The sequence below is a fragment of the Rhipicephalus sanguineus genome, chromosome 5, assembly GCF_013339695.2.
Source record: "Rhipicephalus sanguineus isolate Rsan-2018 chromosome 5, BIME_Rsan_1.4, whole genome shotgun sequence".
NCBI classification, from domain to species: Eukaryota; Metazoa; Arthropoda; class Arachnida; order Ixodida; family Ixodidae; genus Rhipicephalus; species Rhipicephalus sanguineus.
In genome coordinates, this window is record NC_051180.1 from 109,319,904 (window position 1) to 109,339,202 (window position 19,299).

The following is a 19,299-nucleotide window of genomic DNA, read 5'->3' on the forward strand; positions in this document are numbered from 1 at the left end:
TGTTTGCGCTGCCACATTCGAGAACGCTGAGGGCAGGATGATGATTGATACTCACTGTCACAAATATCGTAGTGAAAAACCACCGATGCGTTGTAATCCACTCATGCCTCAAGATACGAGACTGTAGATTCATTGGCTTCTGTGCCACGTTCACGACGACGTGCGAGCAGATCTGGCCCCTCATAGGAAGGTGAACGAAATCGTGCGAGAACGCTGGCGCGGGTGCGGTTGCACAGACAAGGGTTCTTCGACACGCGTGAGCCTCATGCTCAAGGATTGCCTCACAATGGGCGACCTCCCGCAACAATTACGCATTGCCGGAGTCCTCACGCTAGTTGTTGTGGCAGGAAGAGCGCCTCGTTGTCTGCGTTGTTGCGGCACAAAAGCGAGATTCAGTGCCGTGCCCGTCGTTGCGCACTGTTCCGACGCTTTGGGTACGACGAGAGCGACTGTTTGAGGACATATGCAAGTGTAGCAGAGCCCGAGCGCCAAACTGTCCGGGCACCCTGTTGATGATGTTGAAACCGCCATGATCACTGGGACGCGTCGGGAGGCATAGACGCCCAAGTTTACGCACCTTTCGTTAAACTAGCGGCGCTACACTAGCTGGCAATTAAGAAAAATTCTGTAATCGAAATGTGACCGAGGAATGACACTGACGACGTCATGACGTCTACGACTGTGGAAGAAGTGAGGAGGGGTAGAAAACATGGACGCGCCTAGCAGCTGTATAAGTGGACCCGTGACGAGTCGACAGAGAAGGCGGCGACGACAGTAAGAGCTCTGGAAGAACCTCTGGCGAAGGCAATCAACGTACGCCGAAGCCTGTACAGACCGACACGAAACGTCCTAAGTAAATGCCTTATTGCCGAACTACGAAAGTAGGGGAATTGGGAATTGTCCGAAGGGCTCGTTTTTATCTGTATTATGCACAACTAATGAAACCGACAGAGAATTAAGCTAAGGAAGACACAGGGGACATTATTTGTGGTTTCTTAACTGTAGTGTAATGATTCATTCTTAAAGTGAAAGGACCTAAAGTCGACGAAAAATTCCCGTTTTCGTCGGTGAGATCGAAACCTACAATCTTCGAATTACCCGGCCGATGCTGTACCATTTGAGCTACAACGCAGCACTAGAACAGCACTAGAAGAGCACTAGAACAGCGCTCAGCACTAGAACAATGAACTTGTATATCAGGGCTTGTGAATTCAACTCACAATCGCGGCGTTTTTTTTCTGCTCTCTAGTACGTGCACGAAATAGTGCACCGTTTTGCATCGTGTCATGATATTGCCACATTGTTTAAATAAACCCTCTCTCTGGTTTAGTCATGCTGTTCAACTGAGCTTCGCCGCTCTTATTTCGCAGCACCCAGTGAGCCGATGCTCCTGCACGTGGACAGAGTGGGCGGGGGCAAAGCGTTGCTGTCCTGGACGGCTCCCAAGGCGCCTCGGGGACCCCTGCAGGCCTACGACGTATCCTGGTGCACGACCTCGTCGTGCGAGGCACTCGAGACGCCCGGAAAGACGCGACACGTGCTCCTGCACGACGTGCAGCCTTCCACGAACTACACGTTCCGCGTGCGCGCCAAGAACGTGCTCGAGGACACACCCCTGGAAGGACCGCACGCGGAGGCCACCGTATTTACGCCTCCCAAGGGTGAGGGTGTAACTCTGTGCGATACCAATGCCTGTTTAAACTTACTCCAGTGTTTGGTAAAACTCGACGAACAAAATATTGTACAGACGTGAGGCTCTCATTATGTCGGAAATGTTGTCTTTTGATATTACCACGCGCGTTTATTTCTTTGCTAAGGCCTTTAGACGCCTCATCAAACGCGAAAATTGACCGTCGGCGTCACGCATCGGCGGCGGGAACACGAGTGATGCAAAAAAATAATCACCTCGTGATGACGTCATTGTGACGTCGTCATGACGTTCCATAACGGGATGTCCCACGATAACATCACTGTATGACATTGTCGCTTGGTCATAGGTGGATCGATCACGGAGGCTGAGCAACACTAGATGAGATGAGAAGCTTGCAATGCCCCCGATCCTCGAAGCAGTGCAAAACAACGTTAGGTGCAGAAGCTTTCGGAAGGGGGCGTGGAATGATCAATACATCGACTGAGAAGAAGATGGCTTTCGCCTTCGAGTCGTATTAGACGAATGCATAAGGGACACTGAGTTTTTGGTCTATTCGGATTTCCCTCACAATAAACTGTTAGCAACACTCGGCGCAGACCGCGCAGCAACGCTTGTGAAGCTGTGCGATTGTTCTCTTCAGACTACATGCGAGACGCGAGTAGTAAAGTTTATTTGGGAGCTTACGCGACTACCAGCGATAACGCTGGAAGGTTCGATCACTGATGCGTTCCGCCGATGATCAGTTCTCCTACGGCCGACGATTGTGCTCGCCGCTTTCAGTGTATAGAGTACATTGCTTGTACTTTTTGTTACATAGTTTTCTGGGTACAGCTTCGCCCAATGAAGTTTCGGCTCTACCGGCGTGACTTCCGCCTTCCTCACCGTTACTACCACGTGGCAATACACTGCTTCGTACTATATACAGCTACTTGAGTTTGACTTTGTAGTCCAACGTTTAAACTCTTACAAGGCATTGCGTTAACAAAACTAAGTGAAAATGGTTTAGATTTTCATGAATGAGATGAGTGGGGAGAGGGGGGGGGGAGAAGGTCAATCACTTGTTCACGTCTCTCGCCTCCCGGTTCACAGGGCTCATCTTCCAGCTGGTGGTTTCCATGTGGACGGCGGTGTCGCTGTCCTGGACTAGCGTCGAGCAGGGCGGTATCGTGATGGGCGTGTTCACAGTCAAGCACTGCCTGGCTGAAGGTGTCCAGGCCGGCAGCTGCGAGAAGTTCTTTGTGCACGACAGTCGCAAGGTGATAGCGAACGGCCAGCCCTGGACAATGGCCAGCGTTGAAGTGACCGACCCGTCGGACGCGCTCCTCTTCTACACCGTCTACCGGTCACCGCCCGGACGTGAGCTTGCACACATATCGTTGAGGGGAAACTGTAACGAAGAGTTACTGTAGTGCCATCTTGATAAGCTGCTAGCACATGCGTTTTGCATGTGTTAGGGCGTGTTCGGGCTAGCAGAGTACCCCTGAAGGCACCTTCGATATCACCAAGTTACGTTGACAGATAGTTGATATTGAGAAAGAGGATGTGTCTCAAAGCTGTGCATGGCTGTTCTTGGATGCTTAAAAAAAGCGCCCGCACTTTTAACTTTCGGACACAGCTATGGATTAGCCGCCAAATATCAGAAAAGCTTCCCAAGCTATAGAACGCCAATTTAAATCCTGGACAGTATACGGTTGACACTGGAACTTGAAGCAATCTCTCGGCTTTTTATGGTCAACGTCCTACTCTTCAAACCTAGCTTTCTCATAGTGTATAAGGAGTGACGAAATGTTTGTGTTAATTCAATTATCGTGAATTCCACCAACAAGGTAAGTCCGCACGCGTCAAGCAGCGAGAATGACAGCATCTCTTGCTCCCACGTAAACTCACGTTTTTCGCGACATCACGTGCTGCAGTAGTTCGATTCTAGCCATTTCTAATGAACGCGGCCGCCGCAGGTCCCAGTGCTCCACTGGAGGTGCAGGTGTCTCCGTTGAACTCGTCGGCGCTGGAGCTGCGTTGGTCCCCACCAGAGCTGGGCCGGGGTCCCGTGGACGGGTACCTGGTGAAGTGGCACACCTTCTACGGCGACGGCGAGTCGCTGCGCCTCGGCTCCAGAGACCTGCGCTCGCTGGTCATCGCCGATGTCGAGGAACTGAACACGTACACCGTGCAGGTAACGTATATTCGTGAGAGTGACACGCCCGCTATTTGAACGACAGTCTCTGCGTCAACGGAATTGATTGTTGTGAAATGAACAGGGCCATATGCTGGAGAAGAAGGCTTGTAAAGGTTATACATAACCGTCTTTGCGCCTTCACTAACAATTACTCATTGATCCCAGCTGGTAAAAAAAAGAGAAACTTGACTGTGGACAGATATAAGGAAAACGTATATGGTGATATTCACTTTTCATTGATAGGTAGTAGTAATGAAATAAGGTAATAGTGCGTCATTGCTTGGGTAAGTTTAGCGCCAAAATCGTATTCTATCGTGGAGATTGTTCAATATGACACTTGTTATTTGTCTCGATTTTAAAGAGAAAATTGCGATTCCGGCAGTTGCGTGAAACAAAGAAACGAGAGCTCGTGAAATGTAGTTTGATGAGAGAGGGAAAAACGGTGGTAAATGTTGGAGTGATGTATACACAGAGGGGCCTAGATGAAGATTACTTGCTGTTTTATTGATCAACTAAGCAAGCAATGACGCAATTATATTGTAGCAACGATACGTAGCATAAGCTGCCTACATCTGGTGGAACATAAAAAAGAAACTAAAAGAAAAACGTCGGTCAGCGTACAATTTTCTTATCTATATTTGCTTGTGTGCGTTGTGCTGCTTTACGTGTAGTGCGATTTGGAGCGTTTGTAAACGCAGCACTTGATACCATCTCAGCCGTTATTTCGTTGTGAGTGTTGCGCGGCGTTTTTCCTTAACTGGCATCGCAATGTTAATGCAGGTTGCCGCGTACAACCTCTGGTCTGGCAGTTTCCTGGCCGGAGAGGAGGCTGTCACCTACGGGATCTCCTACTCCTCCGGTGAGTTGTGACGTCAAGTAGGCTTCATTCCATTTCCAGTTACTTGAACACACTTTTCTCTGATGTTCTGTGAATGACAGTAATAAAGACGATCTTCAATGGCCAGCATAATGTCACATTAATCCTTGCAGCACTGAATGAAACCTTAAGTGCCATTGCTGAAAGCGACTGGCCTAATCTACGCATGCTTTTTTACGCGGGTATTAGAGAAAACATAGTACAAACTACTATTGAATAATGGCGTGTCGTATAGATGGTAAAGAATAAGACAGCCAAAGGTTGCAATTAAGAAATAAATTGGGTGAACTGGAGCATAAGTAAATCAGTATCTCTCGAATCACAATGATAGTGGCAAGTGCAGTCGTATATCGCCGAAGTATAACTCCCAAGTCAAGTCCTTAACCCCCTTGCCCAGTACATTGTAGAATAATCGTCGATGCTCGTTCGCGTACACTGAAAAATGTACATCTGCGTCGTTCGAGCAATCTGATTGGACAACACTCTTTTTCAATGGCGTCAAGGAAAATATTATACGACAATGTTTCAGTACAATGGACATTGTTGCACTAAGCAGAGAAATTGATAAACCTGTCAACAACGTTTGCCAACAAGAACCAAGGCGATTCGAGCGCGTGGCAATACAAAAGTGGGTCGGTCAAATCGTCTCAAGCGAAAACTTGAGGCTACTGAAACCCAAGTGTGGTTTGGGTGCCTATATTCTTCCACTTTCAAATGGGCTCAAAGCAGGTGAACACTTGCGGTGCGGGTACTTGCCGCTTTTTCGCATTTAATGACACTTTACGAGGATCGAACAAAAGCGGTATACTATGCGACGCAACATGATGCGCCGCGAGCTTACGTATTTCAGGAAAGGCACATGCGATGGAAGAGGAAGTTTGTGGCACACTATACTATTCAAACAGTAACGCACTATCCTATAAGCTTTAAGCGCTAGGGTCATCTCAAGAAATAAGAATCACGGTTACGTAAAGCCCATGGAAGAAATCTACGAAGACGTGCCATGAAAAAGCGTTCCAGATGATTGCCATGCTGCCGTCGGTGAAGGACAGGTACCCTGAACTTCGTTACAGCGCAACAATGGACACGGGAAAAAGAAAGGAAAACGAACAACTGTGAACTGTGTCCATGTTCAAGATAAACGAAGTTCGAGATCAATCCTAGCCAACTAGCCCAACTAGCCGTCTTGCTTCAAGGAGAGGTAGATAGGAAATGACTCTCTCTGCGGGAATGCAGTGATAATAAACAAGAAGAGAAAAAAGCATCAATTATTTTAATGGACGCTAGCATTTAGTGTTGGCATGTTGCGTTCATAATAAGAAATAAAAACAGGCAAAATGTTGGCGCATTTGCTGCGTGTATGAAAGACAGTGACTCCGAAACACAGAAAACTATAGACGATGGTTTTGCGCAGGGCATTTTGAAAATATTATCTGTTACTCGCAGGTTTTCTCCAGAAAGCGCTCGTAATAAAAGATTAGAGCTCACATACGAAATAAACATTTATAACACACATAAGAAGAGAACCTGAATTGCACTAGGATGAGAAACATTTTTCATGCTAAATTGTGCGTGGGTGTTCTTTACGTTTCAGCACGCCCGCTCATATTACACTTGCTCTCCAAGGCATAGCAAGTGTAGACACTGACTTAGCTGTACCAGTGTGGCCACCACTGGCGTGGTCTTTATAGCTGATGCGGTTGACAGCAGCCTTTCCCGTTGCACTCGCTGCTGTCTCCAAACCTGCCTCTCTAGGATGCAGAATGTGGCAGCGGACTTTCATAAATAACGCGACCATCAGTGCCCAGAACGTTGTTTCTAAAAGCTATTCACATTTACTGAATGCTCCTGTAAAGCGTGCTTTGCCGTTCACTAGCTACTACTGCGAGAAAGCACATCCCGTGCACTGTCTCTGCCGCAATAGCTTTCCCTTATCGGTCGCGAAGCATAGCGCTAAATTTAAACGCATAGCATCTGCTTCAATAATTTCCTGCACCACCAGTAAGTTCCCAGTACGCTCTGCGAGAAATCTCTCTCTCTCTCTGCCAGTGCAATTGGAAAGACGGCCCATTTGCATAAAGGCGCGTTTGGCCTCTCGCTTTACGTTACTGCCACAAAGCATCCTTTCAGTCGCTGCGCGCGCTTTTTGAAATAGCGCTATTCTGAGGTCGCACGAAAGTTAAAGGAGAAAAAGATAAAGAATTACTTATTTATTATGTCTTTGCAATAGTTCCTGAAAGCCATGTAAGACATGAAAGCCATGTCCTGCTTTGAGTGCTCTAGGCGGGGAATGTTGCAAGGAAACGGCAGACGGTGCCGTGAATGCAACTACTATGCAACTAGCACAAATTAAAGCTCAACTCTTAGTTTAATATTAAAGGATGACTGGAGTCATTTCGATACTTATACGGGTTTGTATTAATTCAAAAACTATAACGCCATATTAAAGTACGTCGCCACCCTTTAAAATCGTGTTTGTTTTCTTGAAAAAAAAAGAATATCCTTCTAGTTGCTTTAATTAGGTTAATGTCAGAAATGTGAAGAGTACATGTCTATCCGGTTATGTTCGAAAGCTATGGTCTTTTGCAGACTTTCCCTCAAGTCGAAAATGATGTGTTTGCAAAAATTAGTTTATCCCTAAACTTCATCATGAGTTGTTTATCGTTGCGCAAAAGTTTGTAACTTTTGAATAAATGGATGTTTTCTGATGAAGCGTAACATGTTTTTTCTTCTTAAACTTTAACCTATGCAATGAACTAGCATAACCGAAAACAATTAACAAGTTTTTATGTTACAGAATTTCAGTTGAAATGCAACCGTCCGAAATTACACGATTTTCGGTTTTTGGACTACAATATACTTAATATTGATAACAGCGCAAATATTTTAGTTAGCCGCACAACTTACACGCACAGCTATAATGGTGCAAAGTAGTTTTCCTTTCGTATAGTGAAATCGGCCCTTATGAATGTTGGCGTGATGGGCGTATTTTGGGTAATTTTGGTAATTGTATTGTAGATAGTTTTATCATTTTTTACATAACCTTGAAGTGTCTTTTTAAACTGCTCTCCTTAAGGCGGATGCGAAGCGGTCATGGTTGGGTCGAAACCTAAAAAGATTAAGAAAGACAGCGGCGGCATACCTTAAGCTAATTATCCAATAATCCAATAAAACATCCATATAACTATTATTTCATTGACGACTGCCAAATAATGAACAACACTGGCATCACGTAAGAATTTTCGATTGCTATCGAGTCTGATTGGGATTAAAGTTTTTGACAGTTATTAACCATGATCGCTAGCATATGGCGCAACATTCACGATTTATCGCGGTGACCTCTAACGGCGAGCTGTTGATAAGCGAGTACAAGACAATTAAAAATATTTGACTGATATGTGGTAAAAGTAGTGACGTAGATTCAAGACTTACATCGTAATCGATAGGCTTGATCGTAATGCATGAATTGCGATAGGCTGAGTTGCGACCGATCAAAAATAAGTCATTAGGACTCAATACTGACACTGTAGCAGCACCTGGGTTCGAGTGCACTAGAACGTGCCCATGTGACAGGCGGTATAGCAAGGTTGTTAATTACTCGACTTCGCACTTAACGCACGTTACTTAATTGGGAAAGGGAAGCCTATAAACGCTTTAACTATGTATATCTTCATCATAAGACAGTGCACACACAAACACGCGTTTCGGTGGTCGAGGAATGCATCTTCTGTAAAGGCGTTCCGGACTCTGAGGAACGCTAAAAATAAGATGTCAGACGCCATGCAGATGCCACCCGTAAACGCCGTTGCAGGGAAGACCGCAACCTAAAATGAAACTACGCTTATGGATCAATTAGACAGCAATCAAAGGAGGTTGTGCGCGGAGCTTTTTTTATCGCAAGAATGAACACATTTTGCCTAACAAATATCTAACCCCAGGTTATCGCGCAGTTCATCCTGTACGCGACAGCTTGAACTTCTGGTCAGGAAAAATTATGCTTTTGTTCTGAATACTCTACGTTTATGTAAAAAAAGTTGTTCATGAATCCTTTTGTGGGTCACACATCACACTTCATGTGGAGTCTGAATTCTAGTATGTGCCTGAGATGTGCTTTTAGGACATCTCTACCAGATTAGAATGCTTTATTAATCTAGTGTAAGGCGTAGTTATCGATGTGAACTGCATTGAGCAAAGCGCCTGTGACGCAGGCATGAACGTGAACGTGAGCAGCGGCCTGACGTGGGCCGTGCTGACGTGGACGTTGCGTCACGAAGTGATCGAGGAGGTGCTGCTGACCTGCTGCGAGCCCGAGCAGCCGGACGCGTGCCCGCACGAGGTGCTGCTCAACAGCAGCGCGCGTCGACACCGGCTGCAGGGACTCGAACCGTGGCGGGCGTACGACTTGCGCTTCTTCCGCTACGAAGGCATGGCGCTGGTGCTCAGAAAGCGCTTCAGGACCGGGAAACCCGGTGAGGAATCGGTTTCGGCACATAGCCGACGAAGTCGCACGCGCCATAAAGCGAAACAACAATAGAGTTGAAAGCTGGGCTAGTTGGTACTTTTTACGAGGAAAAAGGGGACAGGAAAGACACGACACTCGCCACGCTCGCAACTAAATTTATTTTAGAAACAATACTTTAATATACATGCAGCCATGCACCCTCGAGGGGCACAGAAATGAACAGTCGATGCATTCTCATCAAAGAACAAAATGCGCGCACACTCAAGCGATAGCACAAGGCATGTGTAGCTTAGACACTTAAAAAATACAGACGATGGTAATAGCCAGATACGAGGTATTGGTAGTAACTTACGCGTGCTTAAAACGGAAGTGGAAATACTTCCGTCTAATGTTACCTATTTACAAATAAAAGGTGGCACTCTTGCGAGGTCAGCCACCTACATAGTTCAGCCTCTCGAGTAATGACGACGAATGATGCAACTTAACACCAGCATTACAGTGTTTTGCTTGTGTCTGAGGGAGTAACTACATTTCAGATCAGTTGCATGCTTGAGAACTCTGCTAGAGCGTTCACATAATACGTTCGGGAGTGCTACTTTGCACACTGTCAAATTCCGACATCTTGTCAAATTTCGAGATGGCGGCATTTTAAGCCAATCAGAGAGGTAGTAGCAGCCCTCTGGGCGAATTAGAGTTGACCAATGGCGGAATCAGTCAACATGGCTGACTTTGACAATGTCCAGAAAATAACCCCAGATCTGAAAATGTCGTCATCGTAGTCGTACACGACTGCCTCCGTGTTCATCGGCAGTGGAGGCGGTCCCGTCCTTATCACCGCCCGACGTTGCCTACACGTTCCTGGACGACGGCTCGGTGCTCGTGTCGTGGATTCCGAGCCCCGGATGCGCCCCTGCCGCTGCTCCCACTAGCAACGTCAGTAGCGGCAGTGACAACGGTGAAGGCTTCCTGGTGTCCTGGGCACCTGTTCTACAGCAGGACTCTTCCGGTGCAAATAGCGTACGGGAGGAGATCACTGCGGACACCCACCTGACGTTGCGGCGGTTGACGCCTTCCACCACTTACGTGGTGGAAGTGCATGCCCTGACCGCCTGTGGCACTGACGATGCTCCACGCGTTTGGGCGCTACGGATTGACACACCACCCGCTGCGTTCCCGACGGCGGTTCCTGCAAACGCTACTCAGTGAACGCTTTCGTGTTCGCGTTCGCTGCCGCGAACCACCGCGTGGAAGACGGCAAAGCCCGTTGTTGCGAGCTGTGAAATAAGAATGCTTCCCGTGTTATTCGAGAAGGCAACACCGATTATCGTATACGTTCAATGCTGTTTTTCCGAGATTTTTCTGCAACAGGTCGATGTTCCTACAATCTCATGGTGTCTCTATCATTCGTCTATGCAGGTAAGATATTTCTTTTAGAGATAAGTGAACTGTCCGATACATTAAGAAAATAAAGCAGATGCTAAGAATGCTGACAGCACAGTTGTGAGAATGATACATTTCTGGTTCTTCGCCTCTCATCATCTTCGAATGTTGACAAGGGCACTAGATTAGCTGTTAGTCTACTGCCATTTCTTTATTAGGGTGCTCCAAAGAAAGAAAACATGTGCACAACGCGTGTATATTGCCACACGCGCTCCTTTCTTTCTATGTTTGATGTTACCGCCCCTTTACACGTGTTACTACTGCCTTGCGCAAACCACGCCAGAATGTCTGATGCAAAGAATGCTGACAGCACAGTTGTGAGAATGATACATTTCTGGTTCTTCGCCTCTCATCATCTTCGAAGGTTGACAAGGGCACTAGATTAGCTGTTAGTCTACTGCCATTTCTTTATTAGGGTGCTCCAAAGAAAGAAAACATGTGCACAACGCGTGTATATTGCCACACGCGCTCCTTTCTTTCTATGTTTGATGTTACCGCCCCTTTACACGTGTTACTACTGCCTTGCGCAAACCACGCCAGAATGTCTGGGAACGTTCCAGATTATTTTAGGATCAGCTGTTAGGCTTGAGCGCAGAAACGCGAACAGCTGAGTCTATTCTGGAACTAACGCGGCCACCAGCGATAAGGCTGGCATGTTCGATACTGCATGTATAAATGCCGCCGCGCCTCACCGCCGATCAGATTACCAACGGCCGACGCCCTGTTCGCCGCTATCAGAGTACAACGTAAATTGCTCGTACCTTGCCTTTTCATTTTTCCGGGCACAGGTTCACCCATAAAATGTTTAATCCTGAACAAGCCGACTGCCGCCTTCGTCCACGTCACGACCCCGTGACAATGCCATTGTAAGAAGTGTATAACATTGTGAAAAAGAAGGTTCTAACCAGCTGCGTTAAAAACTTCGGCGGAAGTGCTTGCGCGGTTCAAATATCGCTCATACCGCTATGCCACTATTTCCAGCGCCTGCAATGATTTACGCGATGACAGAAGTGAGTTGCTGCAACTTATCTTTCTGGAGATAAGCCAAATGTGGTGGTAAACCAATAAACGTTGTGCATTGGGGCTAATAAGATCTTTAACCAGCCGTGAAATAAACTGCAGCGAAGGCGTGTGTGCGTATTTCACATATCATTGCAGCGCCATTGCCAGTGCCTATACTCTACGCCATTAAAGAACCGACATGTCCAAACAGGCCTTATTCGAGGTAAGTCGGTGAGCCTTCAAGCAGCCAAGGCTATAATAGGCTTTTCAAAGCCTATATACTTAGAATCGAAACAATAGAAAAATACAACATTTCCAAAGGCTTACCTTCGTGGTTGAATCTATACCCGCAATCAATTTCATTGAAATGCGACGGAGCTTTCGAAAATCGAAAAAATGCGAGATTTCCAAAGTCTTACCTTTGTGGTCGTATATGCACCCACCATAGATTTCATTGAAATGTGATGAAATTTTCCACAATCGCCGTCGGATGAATACGAAATTTCCAAAGGCTATAGGCTTACCTTTTTTGTCGTATATACACCGGCAGTCAATTTCATTTAAATGCGATGGAACTTTCAACTATCGAAAAATACGCGATTGCGAAAGGCGGACACGGCCGCGCTGCTTGCCGCACTGAATGTGCTTCCCCCTGTGGTAAGTGTAATCTTATAAAGTACTGACATAGGTTGAAATGTAAGAATAAAGTTTCTGATGTTAAGTGATCTCAGTTTGATGTCAGTGATGTTAAGTGATCTGTTAAGTGATGAGCTTCGCCTTCAAGAGTAGAACGCGATAGCGTAATCGGGCCCCGTGCGCGTCGCCTTCTCAATTGCTAGCCTCGCTTCGGTTCTCGGTGCATGCCTCAGCCGTGCCGCAAGGAGACGACTGCCTGAGCGCGTAACATTGGCCGTTTCAAGCTATCCTTGAATGCCTAATGCAAGTACTGTGGCGAGGTGCCCACTACGCCATAATTCATCCTTTTGCGAATCAGCGAAGGGCACACTACGCGTCCGTAAGGCGACAGGCGAACCTACGCAGTTGCTCACTTTGTTGATGCTCTTGCTGATGATGATGATTAAATATGTCTGAGCGCTTTGTAGTTAGCGGGTCTTTTAAACAACCGCTCGTTGCGCAATTCCCTTGTTTTGACGCCTGACGCGAATCTACGCTTCTGCTGCTGCGCGATATTGGAGACTCCTCCGACTACACGACATTCTATAGTGCCACGCGCGCTTCTTTTGCTATGTTTATGCAACTGGTCCGTCACACGTGTAATCACCGTCTTGCGCAAACCACGGCCGAATGTCTGGGAACCTTCCAGATTATTTCAGAATCTTCTCATAGGCTTGAGTGCGCAAACGCGAACAGTTGAGTTCATTCTGGAACTAAGGCGGCCACCAGCGATAAGGCTCGAATGTTCGATGCCGCATGTATAAATGCCGACACGCCTTACCGCTGAGCAGTTTTATCGACGGCCGACGCCCTGTTCGCCGCTATCAGTGTACAGCGTGTATTGCTGTAGTTTGAGTTTTCATTCCCGGCCACAAGTAAGGCCAAATGAAGAGTTTCATCTTGAAAACGCCGACTGCTGTATTCGTCGACGTCACGACCCCGGGACAATATAGTGTTTTTTTTTCCGAAGCAGTCTCAAGCAATGGCGTGGCTTTATGGTAGAACACCTCCTTGGCATGTAGGAGGCCCGAGTTCGATTGTGACCCAAACCTAAGATTTTTAATAATTTTATTTGCATCTTTCAGAATTTTTCGGTCACGGACAACGCTGATTTTTCGCTCACAACCAACCACGCCGACACTAGAATTTCTGCGAAACGGGCTCTTTAACACTATCACGTTAATAAATTAATAGGAAGAGAGAGAAACGTTGAAGACTTTTCTCACGCAGAAACCATGGACTAAAGCGGCTATATTGTATGCCCCTTTACTTAAGACTGTCGCATTGCCAAGAAATTGATTTTTAAACTATTACTTGGAAAAAGTTTAACAGATGTCCTATCATCATCATCATCATCTTAAACTTATTTATGTCCAGCGCAGGACGAAGGCCTCGCCCAAATTTACCCTAACCCGCGGGAGCTGATTTCACGTTATCCCTGCGAACCACTTAATTTCGTTGCTACATTTAATAATAATAATAATATAATAATACTTTATTCTGGCATGTGTACAGGACAGTTACATGCCACCGAGATGAGGCAAAAGGAAACAGACGAAACTGTTTCCTGACTAGGCCTACATTCCGGCTCGTGAAGAAAACAAAAAAAAACAAGGACAGCAGTGAGGAAAGCGAAAAACATCCAGTACAGCACAATTCACCAGCATCACTGTAAAGAAGTCATGGAAGATTCTTACCAATTTCAAGCAATTTCGCTATAGAAGTACAAAAGCCTATAAAACCCTTTCATGTTGATACGTCCATCACAGTAAAGTTGTGATTAGATTTAATGAATGAAGAGGTACAATAGTATCAATCATAATTCAGAATTCAAGTGGAGCTAACAATGTGTGTAGCTTAACAATTGAAACACAGTGAAGTACAACCAGGTGAACAGAAGCATACATCGCAAGTGGCAAAATACATTGCATGCACATAAACACACATACACACACACAAAAAGAAAAACAAATCAAATAACAAGCACTTCATCCTGGATCGAAGAGTAATCTTACTTTCTCTTTAAAATAATGTACAGATCTGCTTATCTGTGATAATTCTACTACAGGAGGAAAACTGTTACATATATCTACTATTTGATGGTCAAGTGATTGTGTACCATAATTCGTTCTAGACCGAGCTGAAACAAGTGACGTCCTTCGTAAGTTATTCAATGTGACGAGTGAGGTACATCTTGCTGAATGAAGCAAAATCTTCTTTCATACGATTATATATAAGAACCATCAGTTTAAGTTTGTAGCATTCAGTGAAACACAATACACGAAAAACAGAAAATAAATTGCTATGTCTATTTGGCCTTTTAGTTATTAGCTTCAATTCTTTTTGTTGCATGGCGATTAATTTTTGTGCATCGGTCTTATTACATGTGTCCCAAACTAAGTTGCAGTATGTGAGGTGCGAATGAACGAGAGAAAAGTATAGCTGCCTTGCCACCGAATGTGGAAGGAGATGGTTAATACGGCTTATAACACCAATGGATCGAGCCATTTTCATTTTTACATGATTCACGTGATCAGACCAGCTCAAGTCATTGCGGAAGTGTACGCCCAGAAACTTACAGCTAATGTTACACGTTATCTCTGAATTACCAAAATAGAGTTTTCGGTTGTGGTTTATTGCTTTGTTTTTAGGACGGAATAGAATGAAATTAGTTTTTTTACGTTCAATCTCAGCTGATTTACCCTCAACCATCCCTATAATTCTTCAAGCCAACTATTCGCTCTCTGCTCAAGTTCTTTTAGGTTGGGGCCAGAAAAAAAGATGTTAGTGTCGTCGGCATATAGGATAATGTTCGAAGATGAAGGAATGTTTACAATATCTTTTATGTAAATAGTGAATAGAAATGGCCCTAATATTGATCCCTGAGGTACTCCACATTTTATTGTTCCGTAGTTAGAGCGAGTGCCGTTATGTAGCTTTGTGTATTGTTGATGTGCAGTCAGGTAGCGTTTCATAAGGCTTTTTGCAATACCACGAATTCAATAAATTTTTAATTTTGCTAAGAGAACGTCATGTTGAGCCGAATCAAACGCTTTGCTGAAGTCGAGAAATAGACTGATAGTAAAGTGTTTCATTTGAATGTTTCGAATTAAGACATTTTTTATATAAAGCAATGCGGTTTCAGTCGATTTCCCAGGTTGAAAACCGTATTGATTATCACTTATCACATTTTTTTGCGGAAAGGAAGCCAAGGAAACGTGTATAAATTATATTTTCAGCAACCCTAGAAAAATTTGGCAGAACGGAAATTGGCCGGTAATTACCGAATTCTGTTTTCTTTCCACCTTTAAAAACAACAGTAACACGGGCTATCTTTAATCTATCTGGGAACACGTCAGTAGCCAACATCTGATTGAATATATGTATAGGTCAGCGGTTCTATTAGGCAACCAATGGGATTCTTAATTGGCAATGGTGAGATGTCATCATCGCCAGGAGCAGAAGTATTTTTTAGAGAATTAATAATGGTTGTAATTTCTGCTTTTGTTGTTGGCCTCAAAAATATCGAGTCATAGTTGGATACATGAATGCATGACGTGATAGAGGTATTATTAGGCAGGGGAATTGAGTCCACGTATTTACCCGCTTCCAGGAAGTGTTCATTGAATTTTTCGGCTAATGCAACACCGTTATAGATAATACCCTTAACCAGCATTTCGAGGGGTGTTGTGTTAGCTTTGCTGCCGATGAGAGTTTTAATTCCTTCCCAGATCTGCTTAGGATCGTTACCCACGTTTGAAAACTTTTTTCTGTAAAATGACGACTTTGCTTTTTTTATAGATCAGCATTTAGCACATTACGAAACTTTTTGTACTCGGCTAATATCTCAGAACTTCTTGTTTTAAGAAATTCGGCGAACATCAAGTTTCTTCTTTTATTCTCATAAAAAGAGCCTTGTTTATCCAATCTTTTCGGGCCTTTCTGTGTTTTCCAATTGCCATAACAGGAAAAGCGACATTGTAATGGTTAATAACCTTCCTAATGAAATTTTCGTACGCTTCATTTGGGCCGGTTGCATTGTAGACGTCTGTCCAATCGGTTGTTTTCAGCAACTCACAGAAAATAGCGATATTATTGGAATCGTTTGTTCTACGTGAGTGGATAGTAGTAGTTCGTTTTTTACGTAAAGGGACAAATACAAAGAATGGCAAGTGGTCACTTAGACCAGACGAAAACACTCCGGAAAAAACCGCGTCCTGAGAAAAGTTCGTGTAGCAAAGATCTATTATTGTTGCTGTTGATTTGTTTACTCGTGTTGGAGACTCAATCATATTGGTACAGCCATCAATATTGAAATCACCAAGTGCAATAACACGCCATTTATTTGAATTCGCATTTTCTAAACATGTCTCAATAAACTGAAGAAAGGCTTCTGTGTTACCTTGAGGTGGGCGGTACAGCGCAATGATAAAAATGTTCCGGTGTAAAAGGCTAACACATTCGAAATCTTCGAAAACGCCCGTATAATCAGTCTGGATGTCAAAAGATAAGCATTGGCGCGTGTATATGGTCCCACCCCCACCTCGTTTCTCTTTCCTGAATTGAATTACATGTTTGTAGCCAGTGAATTTAATGACGTCTTCCTCCGAGCGGAACCACGTCTCGGTAAAAGCGAAGTTTTTATAACATCGACGTATGAGATAAAATTACCAAGCAGCGATGTCTTTCGCGCTCTAGTTCGGTGAACCAACGCACTTAATAATGCTTACTGTAAACGTTATGGGCTCATACACATCCAGGTATCGAGCTGCTGAAGAATAGACCCAGAGAAGTGAACGGAGAACAGACGCGGCTTATGTTTTCTCCGAAACAGAAAGAAATCTTGAGAGAGATTAAAGGTGTGTCGCTGATTTAAATACTTGGTTACATTACTTGATTACGCCTTGCACCGAACACCGCAAGAAATTCCAGCGTGCATGAGTTCCGCGAATGAAAGCTGCCGGGTAATATCACATAGGTCGAGTTTAGAAAAACTGACGCAAAGTGTGTTTTCCGTGCCGCGGAGCGTCTGGGATCAAGGCGCAAGTGCGGCACGCGCCGAGCACTGACCGTACAAATTACGTATTTTTGTCACGATATCATCGCTCGGTCCTTCCGGGGCGACTGCAGAAGTGACACCTTGCGTTTTTTCTGACATTCCGGTACGCACGCACTTAAAGGGAGCGAACGAGCAGGCTGGCAGGTAAAGAAGGACGCGCGTGCGCAGTGCGCGCTATCGAGCTTCGCAGGCAGCCGTCAGAAAGTGACGCGGTGCTGTTTGTCCTGCGTTCCCGTGGTTTCTAAAATTTTGTCTGACACTGTACATACCTCTTATTCATTTAACTCGAAACAAACAAGAGAAATGTTACTGACGATGTCTTTCCGATTATGAAATCGGGCAATTCCGCTGTCAGTCCCGCCTGCGGTATAGTCGGTCCCGCGTACATGCATGCTGTGTACAGTTATCGGAGCAGACGGCAGGCGATTATTGGCAGTTTTTACACAATATTTCAGATTCCCTGCTGCGTGCAGTGCAATAATATTTAGTTCTCGGGAGCTTTGTCTACAATTGGACAGCGTTTACTGGCAAATTACACAGTGTCGCTGCAGGGTCCCTTTAGTGCATAGGTACAATAATAGTTTCGAAACAGTTCTGCGGATCCTTCAAGGTGGCGGAGGGGTTCTGAAAAGGAAAACTGACAACCACGTTTTCATATCACAGGACTACGATGAAACACATATTGGTTTCGTAGAGACAGGGCTTCTTAGTACATGAAAAAATCGTCCTGGTACAGGGATCAAAGGGGTGGTGGTCAATTTTCGCTTTCAGGTAGAATGATTCTATGAGCCTTGCTTGAAGCTTCATTGTAACAGGTGCTGCTATCAACCCCTTGAACCGGTTGCGCCAATTTCACGATCGTATAAACGAGAAATGGCTGGAAAACATGCTGTAATTTAGTGAAGGTGTGGTGCGCACTCCTTGAACCACGACCAGTAGTGTTACAATGTTGCTTTATTTCGGTCATGGCACCACTCATTTACGAGTATGCATGCTGCGCAGCACCTTCCTTCAACTGTCCAGAGCTGTTGCCTGGCGAAAGGTCAATGGTTAGCACGTTGAGATCACAAGGGCACGTTAGACAATTTTTAGAAAAAGATACTCAGAGCTTTGCGTGCGCAATCGATTCGGGCTATCGCCATTGTGCATGCGTCATACGACGCTAACCCCTCTTTGGGTTAGTTTTCCGACCCCCCCTTTCCCATTTTTTTTTATTTTTGTCGAAAATAGCGTACATACGAATGCGGTCCCCAAGTGTGCTTTGCGCCGATGTGAAAATCAGAGCGTTTGGATTTGTGGGGGACAAACCTTATACTGAAACATTTACGGCGCGCTGACACAAAAACTAAAAAACCCCAAGAAGCCAAGGCATGGGCACCTAAAGCTTTCTGCTGTCCTAATGGCACGGGTTCAAATCCCAGACGAGCAATCTGGAAAGCTTATTTTCCCGCCCGTTTTGGCAATGGCGAAGTGGCATGTTTATGATGAGGTACCGTGATGCCAAAGACTGTATGCCCCCGTTTGTCAACAAAGTGCGATAGACGGACGAGACGAACACCAGGCAGATGAAATTTAGAGCTCCTGACTGCTCTTGCCGTACAATGACGTAACGTCTTCAATCCACTTCATTTGCAGAAACAAAGTTTTCACGCATGTAGCAAGATGTGCCTCGTTCCACACTTGATGAAAGTTTGCTGTACAAAAAATAAAATATATACACCCTTAAATGAGCACGTCTCGCAAGGTTCCTTATGCATCTTCCGAAGACGACTCGAACGCGAAAGCTATATTCATTTTTTCTTCTCAGACGATTGCACTGATCCCCCCCCCCTCCCCGCCCTGAAAGCTTTCCACACCCAACGTGGCTTCGCACTGCCTCCGGGATTGGAGGTACTGGAAGCTTTTTGCACTATACGTGGTTTTGCAGTGACTCTGGGATCGGCCCACCTTTGAGCTA

At 45.2% G+C, this 19,299-nt stretch overlaps 1 protein-coding gene across 1 annotated transcript in view; it reads left to right on the top strand.

Annotated features, from left to right (window-relative positions):
* LOC119394122 (receptor-type tyrosine-protein phosphatase F-like) overlaps positions 1-10,663 on the top strand; it is an 80,465-nt gene extending 69,802 nt beyond the window's left edge. The window contains exons 2-7 of the mRNA XM_037661370.2: positions 1,371-1,661; positions 2,741-3,007; positions 3,607-3,824; positions 4,608-4,686; positions 8,913-9,173; positions 9,978-10,663. Of these exons, the coding sequence (XP_037517298.1) occupies positions 1,371-1,661; positions 2,741-3,007; positions 3,607-3,824; positions 4,608-4,686; positions 8,913-9,173; positions 9,978-10,372 (1,511 nt within the window). The 3' untranslated portion in view covers positions 10,373-10,663. The remainder of the gene's footprint in view (positions 1-1,370; positions 1,662-2,740; positions 3,008-3,606; positions 3,825-4,607; positions 4,687-8,912; positions 9,174-9,977) is intronic.
* The last annotated feature ends 8,636 nt before the right edge of the window (positions 10,664-19,299 follow it).